Here is a 12,667-nt window from a genome sequence, read left to right as displayed (position 1 = left end):
ACGCGGTTAATTGTTCTATAGAAAAGTATTTTTATTATATTATTGACGCGGTTAATTGTCCAATCGTAAAATAAAAGAAAGTAGTAATGGAATAGACAAGTAGTAGTGGAAGGAAGAATTGAGCAGCTCCGACAAGCGCAATCAATTCTGAGAAAGGACGAACTAAGCAGCTCCTACAAGCGCAGTTAGTTCGAAGGAGAGGAGGTGAACTGAGCAGCTCCTACAAAACGCAGTCAGCTCGAGGGGAAAGGATAGGCTAGGCAGCTCCTACAAGCGCAGTCAGCCCGAGGGGTATAGGAAAAGGGAATCTTGAATCAAGTCATGTGTACTTCTTCTCTTTAGTATATGCGATTTTATTGAGATATTCCAACAAGTAGCGAGATCCAATCTAGCCTTCTTTCGTCAGTAAGAGACTGAATAACAATAACAACAACGCTGGGCTCGGTTTTCGTCCTATTTATATAGGCGCCAGTCGGTGCCACTCGCGAGTCAGGAGGAAGGGGGAGCGCAATTTTCCCAGAATTGGACGTACGTGACAAAAATGAAAACTAGGCTTTCCTTCCCGAAATATTATTCGTACCGGTTTAAAACTCGGTATGGTTTACGCGAACTTAATTTAAAACTAATAGATCGAGTTATTTTTGCATTAATTAGTAGAATTTTTAAGTTATTAGTAAATTAATTTTAAGGACCTTCTCCGCGGTCCGCGCTGCTCTCTCCGTGGTCCGCGCTGTTCCTTCCCGGCTCCTGTTGGTCGGCGCTCACTAACGCGACTAATTATTAGGTGTTAAACTTAATTCCTATTGCTCGCTACTAGAGGACTTTGCCTCTAACGCTGACGAGTTTCGACGATGAAATCACATGTCTTTTGTAGTTTAAACATTTAGTCGCCAGGACTATTGTGAGCAGGATGAACGTGTGTCTTGCCTGCTTCGGGTATTGCCCACATCATCTTGCCCACATTTTTTGAAGAGCGTTTCCGGCTTCGACTGTGATTTGCATTACATCATTATTTCATCAATTACTCTTTTAGATTTTTGTTACTCACCGCATTAGCGGCATTTTCGATTCTGGCCATATCGACGTTGTATTAGAGTCGGGGCCATTCACACAAGAAGAAAAAGCGTAGTTTAGACATCGCTGAAAATGATTCAATCCTCACAGGTTAGATTTCTCGACGCCAAAGAGATTTTCCAATCGATTGAAAATTAATCGCGATAAGCTGTTTTTCCGACATGTGCTTCTTCACTACTTCGATCTCAGGAAAACCGCAGCTGAAGCGTATCGCTTATTATCCGAAGTGTATGGTGATGAAACTCCATCGGAAAGAACATGTAGAGTTTGGTTTGAATGCTTCCGAAATGGTGGTTTTTATGTGAGACACAAAGAACGTCCAGGACAGCCGAAAAAATTTGAAGATGTCGAGCTGCAAGAATTGCTTGATGAGAATCCAGCTCAAACGCTTTTAGAGTTGTCGAAACAGTTAAACGTTACTCCAAAGGCCGATTGAGTGACGAATTGATGCAAAAAAGATCATCCGTAGCCAACAATCGACGCAAAGTCATTTTGTTGCATGATAATACTCGACCGCATGTCGCGAAAAGCGTGAAGCAGACACTTCGAGAGCTTGAATGGGAAATTCTGCCGCACCCAGCGTACTCTCCAGACTTGGCACCGTCGGATTACCATCTCTTCCGATCGATGCAACACGCACTTACGGACACACACTTCTCCAGTTACAACAAAGTCCAAAACTGGGTGGATGAATGGATCGCCCCGAAAGACATCGCGTTCTACCGTCGTGGTTGCCCTGTTGCCGGAGAGATGGGAAAAAATAGTAGAAAATGAAGGAAATTACTTTGATTAAGGTATTCATTCATCTTCCCTTCGAAACAAATCGATTTTCGAGACGAAAAAACGATAGGAATTAAGTTTAACACCTAATAGCATTACTCATCCGTTTCGGATTGATTAAGGCGGTCACGGTGATCAAAAGACAACAAATCAATTAGAGAAATGTATTAGCGCAGTAAGAGACCTCAAAATTAACCATATTCTTGGTCAGAGCGGTCGAAGTCCCATCGCGAGTTCAGAACGAGTGACACGCGCACCGCGGGTCGTGATTGGTGTGCGATAACTTATTCCTATTTTGGAGAATTATAGGCGTTGAGGCGTTTCGAGTAAGTTAATTTTCTCTAAATTCGCGTAGGACGGTAATAACATGACAGTCGTAGCGTACGAAAATGATTTCTTTACTCCACGCGGAGTTATTCGGCCTAGCATTTCGTCGCAACGCATCGTCACACGGCACGCGCTTTACGGCCTACGGGCGCTCCGATTGGCTCTCGCGGTACGCGTGTTGGCGCGATGGAATCGCACGTCGCCGAGTAAGATTTCCGCTACGAATTTCACAATTTTAATAAGAGAATATTTTAGATAGACAATGTAAGAACAAAAATAATTCAGTGCAAAATGAAAAGATTAAATAACAAAAATATTCGCAAAAAAAAAAACAGAATTATATTCTCGCGGAGGGCAAGACGTAACATTTAGCAACACTTTCCATGCCAAATATTAATATGTGACTCACAGCCCAAAATAAATAAATACAATAAAACGTATTTTCGCAAATTTTGTACTTACAACGTTTTGCCGTGATATGTCTCATATATATTTTCTAAAATATATATAATATAATAATTTAAACGTCGTGTCTACATCGAGCACAACGACTTTCGACTTTTACTTTGTTACGGTCTAGTTTTATAAATTGACGACTGATCTCAACATTGTGCATGTATCGCAGCGGTTTTATAGCTCGAAAAATTAGTTCGTTGGCGAAAAGTAAATTCTCGCTTTCGAACACGATTCTGCAAGACCACGTCATGTTCTTTATTGCACGATAATGCATCCTTTGCCTACTGAATATGGAAAAGTTCTATCTAACGTTTTTTAGTCTGATGTTACAAGGTTCAAGGTGTCAGAAAAGTTAAAATGTCATGCAAAACTCATAGTGAGCGCGACTGCATAAATAATGCACACGTACGCACACTGTTCACGTTACAAATGACGATTGCATGAATTCTCCCCCCTTCCCTCCCCTTCAATTAGAATAATCAGGTACGACTAATCGGAATTTGTCGTGATTCGCTACCGCAAAAATTGTCTCTTAGGGCCTCTTTCACCAACATCGATTAATTTGATCGGTCAATTAGTCCATCGGAATTGACCAATCTCATTTGTCATTTTGTTTGACGATAGATGCGATTGGTCAATTCCAATGGACTAATCGGCGGATTAAGGTAATCGGTGTTGGTGAAAGAGGCCCTTATAATGACTGCGAAAAGATACTTGCATATGTTGTTGTACATTTTATTATATTATACTTTATTACAAGTAGTTTTATTTAATTTCTCTTTTAATCAGACACTTATACACAGTTTAATTTTCTTCTTTATATATATTTTTTAAAAATACGTAAATGTACTGATAGTAATGTACATAATTAAAATATGTTTTATATTTTTTCATTTTTCAGCATATGGAACCATTTGGTTCAAATTACCAAAGATGGTAACAAGACGGTTATCATAACGACTCACTATATCGAAGAAGCCCGACAAGCACATACGGTAATATCTTCGTTTTTTATTTATAATTAGACATCATTTCGTTAACATCGATTAATTTTAATCTGGAGATATGGCTAGGATTCTCTCCTCTTTACACATTAAAAATTAAAATTGCAATCAAAAATAGATCATAATTAAAATTAAACAAAATTAATGAAAATGTCTAAGTTCATATATCGGAAGAACAATTAATAAATAAATCAGTGTAACGATCTCGATCTTCATAAATCGCGTCGCATTAATAAGAAATCTTACCAACGATTGACGTCTGTTGGCCGATTGCATGTCATTACCATGCCATTGGCTAGTTATTCCGCCTGCATATTACGCCAGGCACAAATTATAATGTAGACATACTGATCTCGATTTTTTGTCGGCAATTCACGTATCTCACAATAAATAATATCAGAATGTTTCACGCTTTCGTCGTCCTGAAAAATTTCCTCTTTCGATGAAGATTTATTCGTCGTTTTCTTTTGGCTTAAAACTTACAATTAAACCGAAGATTCTAAAAAATATAATAAATTAGTCTGACCAATAAAATTGCTCACATAATAAAATCGGAAAAATAAATGGGTAAGTGTTTTTTATGGAAACTTCTAAATATATATTTAGAATATGCTATGAATTTGTCTTGAGACCTAAATTATAAATTCACATCTCCAAGACAGTCGATTTACTATTTAATCGAAAATACAGTAACAGGCAAATAATCTGTTTTATTAACAGATCGGTTTGATGAGGAGCGGTCGATTATTGGCTGAGGAGGCACCTAGGACTCTCTTGCAAATGTATAACTGCGCCTCCCTCGAAGAGGTCTTCCTGAAGCTGTCCAGAAAGCAGGGACAGTATGCTCAACCTACAACAGAGCTGAATATCTCGAACAACATCAGCTTGGTGAGCGATTAAACTATTTCTCTCATTTTGGTTCTTATTCGTGTATCGTTTCGCAATTTTTGCGTAAATTTAAGATTATAACATATTCGGCACGTTGCACATTGTAAAAGACAATCAAATTGAATTAAAGTAATTGGATTGTTATCTTTATTGTAGAATAGTACTTTATATAATAATATTATTATTTATTTAAATATTTTGTAATTATCAATGTTATCGTCATATGTTTATCACATTCGAGTAATAGCTTTTTAATTTTTAGTTTTCCTTAAAATTTTTAATTTCCTTTTTGCTTCTTAATGTTTGAACTTTTCATGTGTCTATAAATTTTTATTTCCATTATTTTAATTCTTATTATATTATATTATACGTCAATATATCAATTAAAGTATATTAGATTGTATTGTTATCTTACCGAATTTTATATTTTATTTTGTTTAATTAACTGATAACTACATAAATGGGTGATCAATATGTGTATCCATGCAAAAAATTATTTGTTCGTTTCGTAGTGAATCTCATATTATCTTATTTGCATTAATTAAATGTCACGTCACACGTGTTATTGCCACCAGCCACACGCTTCTTTTTCTTTACACACAGGCTTCTTTAAACTGGGGGAAAAAAGACGAACCGGTGTACGTAACGGAGGAGTCCGGTGTTGTCGGTCTCAATTTCCACCAAAGCAAAGAGGTCCTGATCCACGACTCTACCAACGGAATAGCAAATCACTATGATGTAAGAGATTATTTTAGATGCACACAGCGGATTAAGTCCATTTAAGTTGGCAATGTACATATGTGCTTCTTCTTTTGTTTTTGCCCCGGGCATGCTTATCCTTGTGTTGTCGCAATTTATTGAAGTTAGCACTACACTCATTAATCTTTATATTTCAATAATAAAAATGAGATAGATTAAAAATGTAAATTTGTTATTTTTCTTTTTATATATATATTAGCTTAATTGTTCCTGAGAAAGACATGAATCACAGCTCAAACTTCTCGACTAAGAAACTACATAAGAAACCTTAAACAAAATTCTAAATTATTGTTAAATTTTGGTTAATCACAACATGCTCTACAGTCATTTTAATCTAAACAAACGGTTTCATAAAACAGATAAATGGCAAATCACTGCCAGGTGCGAAAGCCAGTTCTGTCCTGGAATGCGACGATTGCGGCGATTTTACAGACTGTTATAAGATCACCAGTTGGGGAAAAATCAAAGCGCTTCTGCAGAAAAACTTCTTGCGTATGTGGAGAAACATCGGGTACGTTTTCAACATGATAGTCATTTCTCAGATAGCACATTATATTCTGAGAATATACTAAAAAGGTCACGTCTGATATTCATATGATATTCCTATGTCCGCAGCAACATTGTTCGCACTATATCCTCATCAGAATATCGAGATGAATTTCGAAAATTTTCCTTAAGTGTGTAAGAAATATCTATTACAAATAATATTCTTCGCTAACAGAATATTATTTTTAATAGATATTTCTTACATACACTCTTAAGAAAAATTTTCGAAATTCATCTCGATATTCTGAGGATATACTGCGAACAATGTTGCTGCGGACATAGGAATATCATACGAATATCAGACGTGACCTTTTTAACATATTCTCAGAATATTCTCCGAATATAATGTGCTATCTGGGTTAACGTAATAATTAATACTGAAGTTTTCATACATACTGATTTTATTGTTTCTTTTTTTTTGTTAAAATTCCTTTTAAAAGATATATCATTTTCACATATTTACACTGAGAGAAAAATGTACTAAATTTTAATAAATATTTGTTTGAATAGTGCCAGTTGATTATTTACTAAATGTAAACATATATTTATTTGGTACAAGAACCGTTAATCTGGAGACACTGGTAGTGTCTCGGCGCTAAGCCAAGCGCAGCGACACTGCCATGGCTACTTTACGCGAATCTATCAAGATTTCCAGACGGTTTGATTTACCTATTATTATATTTTATTTAGCAAATATTTATTTTCCATAAATAAATGTTATGTTAGTACTATTCAAACAATTATATATTAAAATTTAATACATTTTTTCTCAGTGTACATATATAATAAATAAATTAACAGAATTTAAGATGATAAACAAGCAGTTGCTTGAATATGCTGTTTGAAAAGATATGTTAATGTCTTATGAAACAATTTATTTTTGCTTAGCGTGATGCTGTTTATTTTTGCCCTGCCGGTGATGCAAGTAATTCTCTTCTGTCTGGCGATTGGGAGAGATCCTACGGGACTGAAACTGGCCATAGTGAATCATGAGATGTTTTACGAGAACATGACGTGCCCTGTTTCAACGAACTGTAGTTTCACGTTTCTCAGTTGTCGGTATCTCAATTTCCTGGATAACGAGACGATGATAAAGGTCTTTTTACATAAAAATATATAATAAAGATACATAATATTAATGTAACTTAATGTAATGTGACACAACATTATAAGTGTGAACGAGATAATGAATACAGTTCTAAACAAAGTAAAAATTGATTTACAACTGTCCATTAAACGCGACTTTCGTCGCTTCTTATTCTATGTTCTATTTCCTACTACAGACGTATTATCCGGATCCAGAATCGGCAATGGAAGCTGTACGCAAAGGTGATGCTTGGGGCACCTTATACTTTACGGAAAACTTCACGGATGCTCTCGTGGCGAGAATGGCCTTAGGAAGAGATTCCGATGACGAGACTCTCGATCAAAGTGAAATCAGAGTTTGGCTGGACATGTCTAGTAAATATTTACTCAATGGATATCATTAATAATTTTTAAAAATATTATACAAGTTCGAATAAAATCGTTTCAACCGGTCATAATACGCGCTTTATAAGAATCATTCGTAGATATATGTATTTATAAATATGTATTTATAAATTTATTCTATTAATTGTAATTTATTGTACTGAAGAGGACCCAAAATCCAGAGGTCGAAACGTATATAGTGGAATTAAGAAATAAATGATTAAGAAATAATAAAGGATAAAGAAATAATAAATTATTACACATCAAGAACCTGTGTCAATTCTATAAAAGGCACTCATTATCATATTTATATTGATTTACTCTCATATATGTTATTCATTCTCTCTCTACGTACTGAATTTTTAGTTATCCTTTATCACTTTACTTTTTTATTTATTATTTCCAACCAAATATATTTTTATGTTAATTTGAAATTATTTGTTGAATCTTACTTTTGTTATTTATTTCGTATCATACTTCTTTTCATTCAATGACTAAGCCTGGCAATCGAATTTTTCTTTTCCTTACGTATAGCTTTATTAAAACATTTATTATTCATATTCATCGACGTATTGACTCATTGATGTGATTAACATTATATAGATGTGTTAATGGCCACATTTTGAATACAGTTTGCTTTAAATATAGACTGCGAAATTTCACAATTTCAGATCAACAAGTGGGCCTGATGCTGGCGAGAAATCTTCAATACTCGTATAGAGATTTTGCCAAGGATCTTTTATCGGCTTGCGAACAGAATACGAAACTGGCTGATGTGCCAATTCAATTTAAGAAACCCATTTACGGCACCAGTGAGCCCAGCTTCACGGACTTTGTGGCACCAGGCGTAATATTGACGTAAGTTCAATAATATTTAATTTATTAGTTCCAAGTTTATTAATATATTTCCAAGTTTATTAATATTAAAGTTAATTAATATTTATTTAATCCGATTCTCGATTTGTTTTTCTTTACTTTTGAAAAGTCAGGGATCTTTGTATTTTTATATATAATAAAAGTCACTTAATAAAACAACTTAATTCTCTTTCTTAATTCTCTTTGCATAAACACTTGAAAAATCTTACTCATGAGCTTTTCCAAAATTAACTTTGATTAACAGTATTGTTTTCTTCCTGGCGGTTGCGCTAACATCATCGGCGCTGATCATCGAGAGGATGGAGGGTCTATTGGATCGAAGCTGGGTAGCTGGTGTATCGCCCGGCGAAATCCTTTTCTCCCACGTGGTCACGCAATTCGTAGTGATGTGCGGTCAGACAGCCCTGGTGTTGATCTTTATGATCCTGGTGTTCGGTGTCGAATGCAAAGGCGACATCGGCTGGGTTATTATACTAACGATTCTTCAAGGACTCTGTGGCATGTGCTTCGGTAAGATGAGATATTAGCTTCTCATTATAATGTATATGTACAAAGATAATATAACACATTGATGATGATTTTTTGCAATTTCTGAGAAAAAGATGTAGCTTTTCTCACAAAAGTGCAAATAAAAGATAAGTTATCTTTTTACTCTTTGAATGAACGAATTCCGATGATTAGAAAACAAGTGTTATAATTTGAATTTCCTTATTTCTCGCAGGGTTCGTTATTTCGGCAATTTGCGAACTTGAAAGGAACGCCATTCAACTAGCTCTAGGCAGCTTCTATCCTACTCTTCTTCTCAGTGGTACGTATGACGTCACAAAGTTTGTAGAAGTAATAGGCTTATACGGAATTTAAAAAAATTTTGTTTTTATTCACAATATAGACTGTGTTCCAAAATTGACTGCCAGTAAAATCTATAGTGCATGTAACGTAAACTGTAGCATTTTCAGTGCTGGCAGTAAATTTTGGACACAACTTAGTGTCTAAAAATTTCGTTTACATGAAATTTGCGCGAGAATTGAAACGTTGCTTTTATCGATCAGATTGAATTGATAATACATTTGATATCACATCGCTCTAAGATAAATATGATAATCATATTGATATCTAAGATAAATTGAAATCTTTACTATATCTACCAGAAGTGAAAGTCGGCCAATACCCACACGCGCCATGCTAATCAAATTGCTATACATAAACTGTTTATTAGATCTGACTCTCTGATTCTCTTTGTCTAAAGTGTAAATTTAATATCTAAAATGGTTGATAGAAGACTTGAGGAAATTAGAAAAAAATTAAAAATAGTAATTTGCTGCTGAAAACAAGCATGCAAAATAAAAGTTAAATCAAATTGAGAATAATTGAACATAAAATGAAGAAAAGAACATATAGATTAGTCGACTAATCGGCAAACTTTATTTTAAAGCTTACTTGATTTTTCCATTTTGCAGGTGTAATATGGCCGGTAGAAGGCATGCCGACGTTCCTTCGATACATCTCGCAAGGTCTACCACTGACGATGGCGACGACTGCCTTGCGTTCTATGCTGACCCGCGGCTGGAGCATCACAGAGTCGAATGTCTACAACGGCTACATCTCCACCATCATCTGGATTATCGTGTTCCTCACGATAAGCTTGCTGGTGCTGAAGTTTAAGCGCGGATAAAAGCAGCTCATAATTTTTACTCTCTTGTTCAGACTGTATTAAGTGTACAGTGATTCGTAACGAATAGACAATCAGGAAGCGAATGTTCCCCGAAGAGGAGCAAATCAGTCGGGAATTAGTGTTCGAACGTGTATTCGACGGATGTGACATCGCAACTTGGGACTCGGGTTTTCATCCGGGAGCGAAGCGATCCTTCGAATACGATCTTCTTCATTTACCTGTTTCATAGCTGTGTTATAACTGGAGTCAAAATTAATGGAGCCGTTAGTTAGGAACCGTACAGAATTAGTGGAGATTGTAGGCGCAATTGGATGTCGATGGCCGAGAAGGGCTTTTGGAGAACTTCTGCTTAGACCTCGTCGTCCATGAAAGTGTTCCTCAATTCAAGAAGAATCCTATCTAGAAACATAATATCCGAGAAAGATATCCCCTACCCAAAAAAATTTTACATACAACTGCCATCGCTTAATTGATATTTGGCGGCATTCCTGAATTTTTTAAGATGAAGAAAAGAAGATACGTTAGTCGATAAATCGGCTTCGATTCCAAATGTGACGCCGATACGATCTCGTAGCACTCTCCACCGCGAATGGACCTCCGATACATATAATGCTCCTACGTGCGCTTAATGTGCTTTCAAAGCTCATGAATCACGCGTACATGTGCGTATGTGTATTGTGTTATACGTATGTATGTGTGTGTGTTTGTATGCATAATTATAGGAACTTTTGAATAAATGTACGATAAATGTACGATGATGATAAGCATGAGACTGCCGCGTTTGCCTCGTGCGTCTGTTTATAGGAATTATATTTTTATTCGGCGTCTGTAAAAAATTAATGCGGATGCTCGAGAATATCACCAGAGTTCTCCTTGTGAATCGATCTCTTGAGAATCGCGATTGAGGGAAATAGAATCGACGCTTTTCATTTATATGGTTTTCAATCGACACAAGTGTCGTTCTATCTTCATTATTCTCTGAATGTCAAAAAAGATAGAATAAGGTTTGTATCGATTTGTGTCACTGAATGGAAAGCACTGTCGACCTAAGAGTTAGCTTCAATACAAAAAGCGTTTATCATATGTAAAGACTATTGTAGACAAAAATGATTTAAAAAACGTATAACATTAATTTATCTTTTATAACATTAATTTATATATTTTATAATTTAACTTAAATATATATAAAGATAAGTTGGCATTATTATTTTCACGTAAAAGTTGGAGTATTTTACACAATTATGCAGCAAAAAAGAGAATAAATAACAAAAAACAAAAAAAATAAAAAGCAAAGAGTAAAGTGTTTCGATATGTGATGGCTTGGAACAAATAAATTCGAATCCTATTTGTACTTAAAGCTTTTTTCACAAAGAATCGTTTAAATAATTTGGTAAAGAGGTCAAAAATAGGAAAACGCGTTTGATAGCATTGTATTATAATTTTAAGAACAGTATTTTATTTCCTCTGATCGCGCCTATTCATGTTCGGAATAATGAATAAAATTTGCGTGTTTGCAATTAAAAATTTCGTCACATGCGTATTGTGGACAATGAACGATGTTACCATCGCTGGATCGCACATAATCCTCACTGGCGATCGTAACCGGGTGTCTAGATGTAACATTTTTACAAAACTATTTCTTGGAGATCTGGTGAAGGGGACCTGATAAACATCATCCCCTGGGTTAAAATGGGACCGTAGTTAATAAGATTAAGTAAATTAATAAGTAATAGTTGATTACTCGTAGCGCGATTCTACTTGCCCATGACTTTAAGTATATGCATACGTATTTTATTTAACTCGCAACACAATTGGAAACATATATGATAAAACAATTGGAAACAAAAAGCGACAGTACCGTCATTCAATAAACGTAATTATAATTTTTATTTTATTATATATATATTTTTTTTTATTATATATATAATGTTATATATATGATAAAGTATATATAATATATATATATAATTAAAAATATATACGAGGTCTGATAAAAAAATAAGCGGACTTTTTGAATTACTCGGCAATGGAGCGTTCGAGCGACGTGCGATTTGCAACACTACAATCGTTATAATCTTCCGAGTAACTGGCTTTTTTAAAATTGTTTACATCTCGTTTAGTTTCAGAGTTATTACTATTTGAGTACAACGTGTTTTAATGTTCGTGACGATTTTCGCCTCGAACTGAATTTTTATTTTGGAAACTGATTTTAATTTTGGGAACAAGAAAAAGTCGCAGGGAGCAAGATCTGGGGAGGCGGGGGGAGGACAGTCTGATTTTTGGCACAAAACTTGTGAATTGACAAGGTTGAGTGAGCAGACGTATTGTCATGGTAAAGGAACCATGAGTTGTCTTGCCATAACTGTGGTCTCTTTTTGCAAATTTTTTCGCGCTATCTTTTCAAAACGCCATCATCGTAGTACTGACGGTTAATTGTTCGACCTTAAGGCAAAAATTGCAAAAATTGATTTCGAGACAAAAATCGCCATGAATACTAAGACACGTTGCACACAGAGAAAAAGGTTTCTTTAAATTTAATATTCCTATTTATTTGACTAAAATTTGTTTTATTGAAATAACATATGTTTGTACGAAATATTATTTGTTTGAATAAAAATTTTGTTGTTCGATTCGAGAAATCTCTATTGCTTGACAGAAATAACATTATTATTTGAAGTAATATCTTTCAATTAAATAATATATTATTTAGTTACAATGTATACAAACAATGAAACAAATTATTTATTTGAAAATGGCAAAATATATTCATAGAGATTAGGTTATTCCATGCAAATAATTGCTTTCTTAGAACAAT

General features: G+C 34.9%; 1 protein-coding gene across 3 annotated transcripts in view; it reads left to right on the top strand.

Annotated features, from left to right (window-relative positions):
- The window catches only part of snu (ABC-type transporter snustorr), a 65,009-nt gene extending 54,349 nt beyond the window's left edge, over positions 1 to 10,660 (top strand). For all 3 annotated transcript variants that reach the window (XM_018518943.1, XM_018518945.1, XM_018518946.1), the window contains 10 exons: positions 3,539 to 3,632; positions 4,362 to 4,529; positions 5,133 to 5,267; positions 5,648 to 5,799; positions 6,723 to 6,930; positions 7,118 to 7,295; positions 7,976 to 8,162; positions 8,425 to 8,690; positions 8,902 to 8,988; positions 9,638 to 10,660. In XM_018518943.1, the coding sequence (XP_018374445.1) occupies positions 3,539 to 3,632; positions 4,362 to 4,529; positions 5,133 to 5,267; positions 5,648 to 5,799; positions 6,723 to 6,930; positions 7,118 to 7,295; positions 7,976 to 8,162; positions 8,425 to 8,690; positions 8,902 to 8,988; positions 9,638 to 9,852 (1,690 nt within the window). In that variant the 3' untranslated portion in view covers positions 9,853 to 10,660. The remainder of the gene's footprint in view (positions 1 to 3,538; positions 3,633 to 4,361; positions 4,530 to 5,132; positions 5,268 to 5,647; positions 5,800 to 6,722; positions 6,931 to 7,117; positions 7,296 to 7,975; positions 8,163 to 8,424; positions 8,691 to 8,901; positions 8,989 to 9,637) is intronic.
- Positions 10,661 to 12,667: the final 2,007 nt, after the last annotated feature.

This window comes from Trachymyrmex cornetzi, unplaced genomic scaffold, assembly GCF_001594075.2.
Source record: "Trachymyrmex cornetzi isolate Tcor2-1 unplaced genomic scaffold, Tcor1.1 scaffold8, whole genome shotgun sequence".
NCBI lineage: Eukaryota > Metazoa > Arthropoda > Insecta > Hymenoptera > Formicidae > Trachymyrmex > Trachymyrmex cornetzi.
Note: the sequence above shows the minus strand (reverse complement) of the source record. Positions and strands in the feature narration are given on the sequence as shown.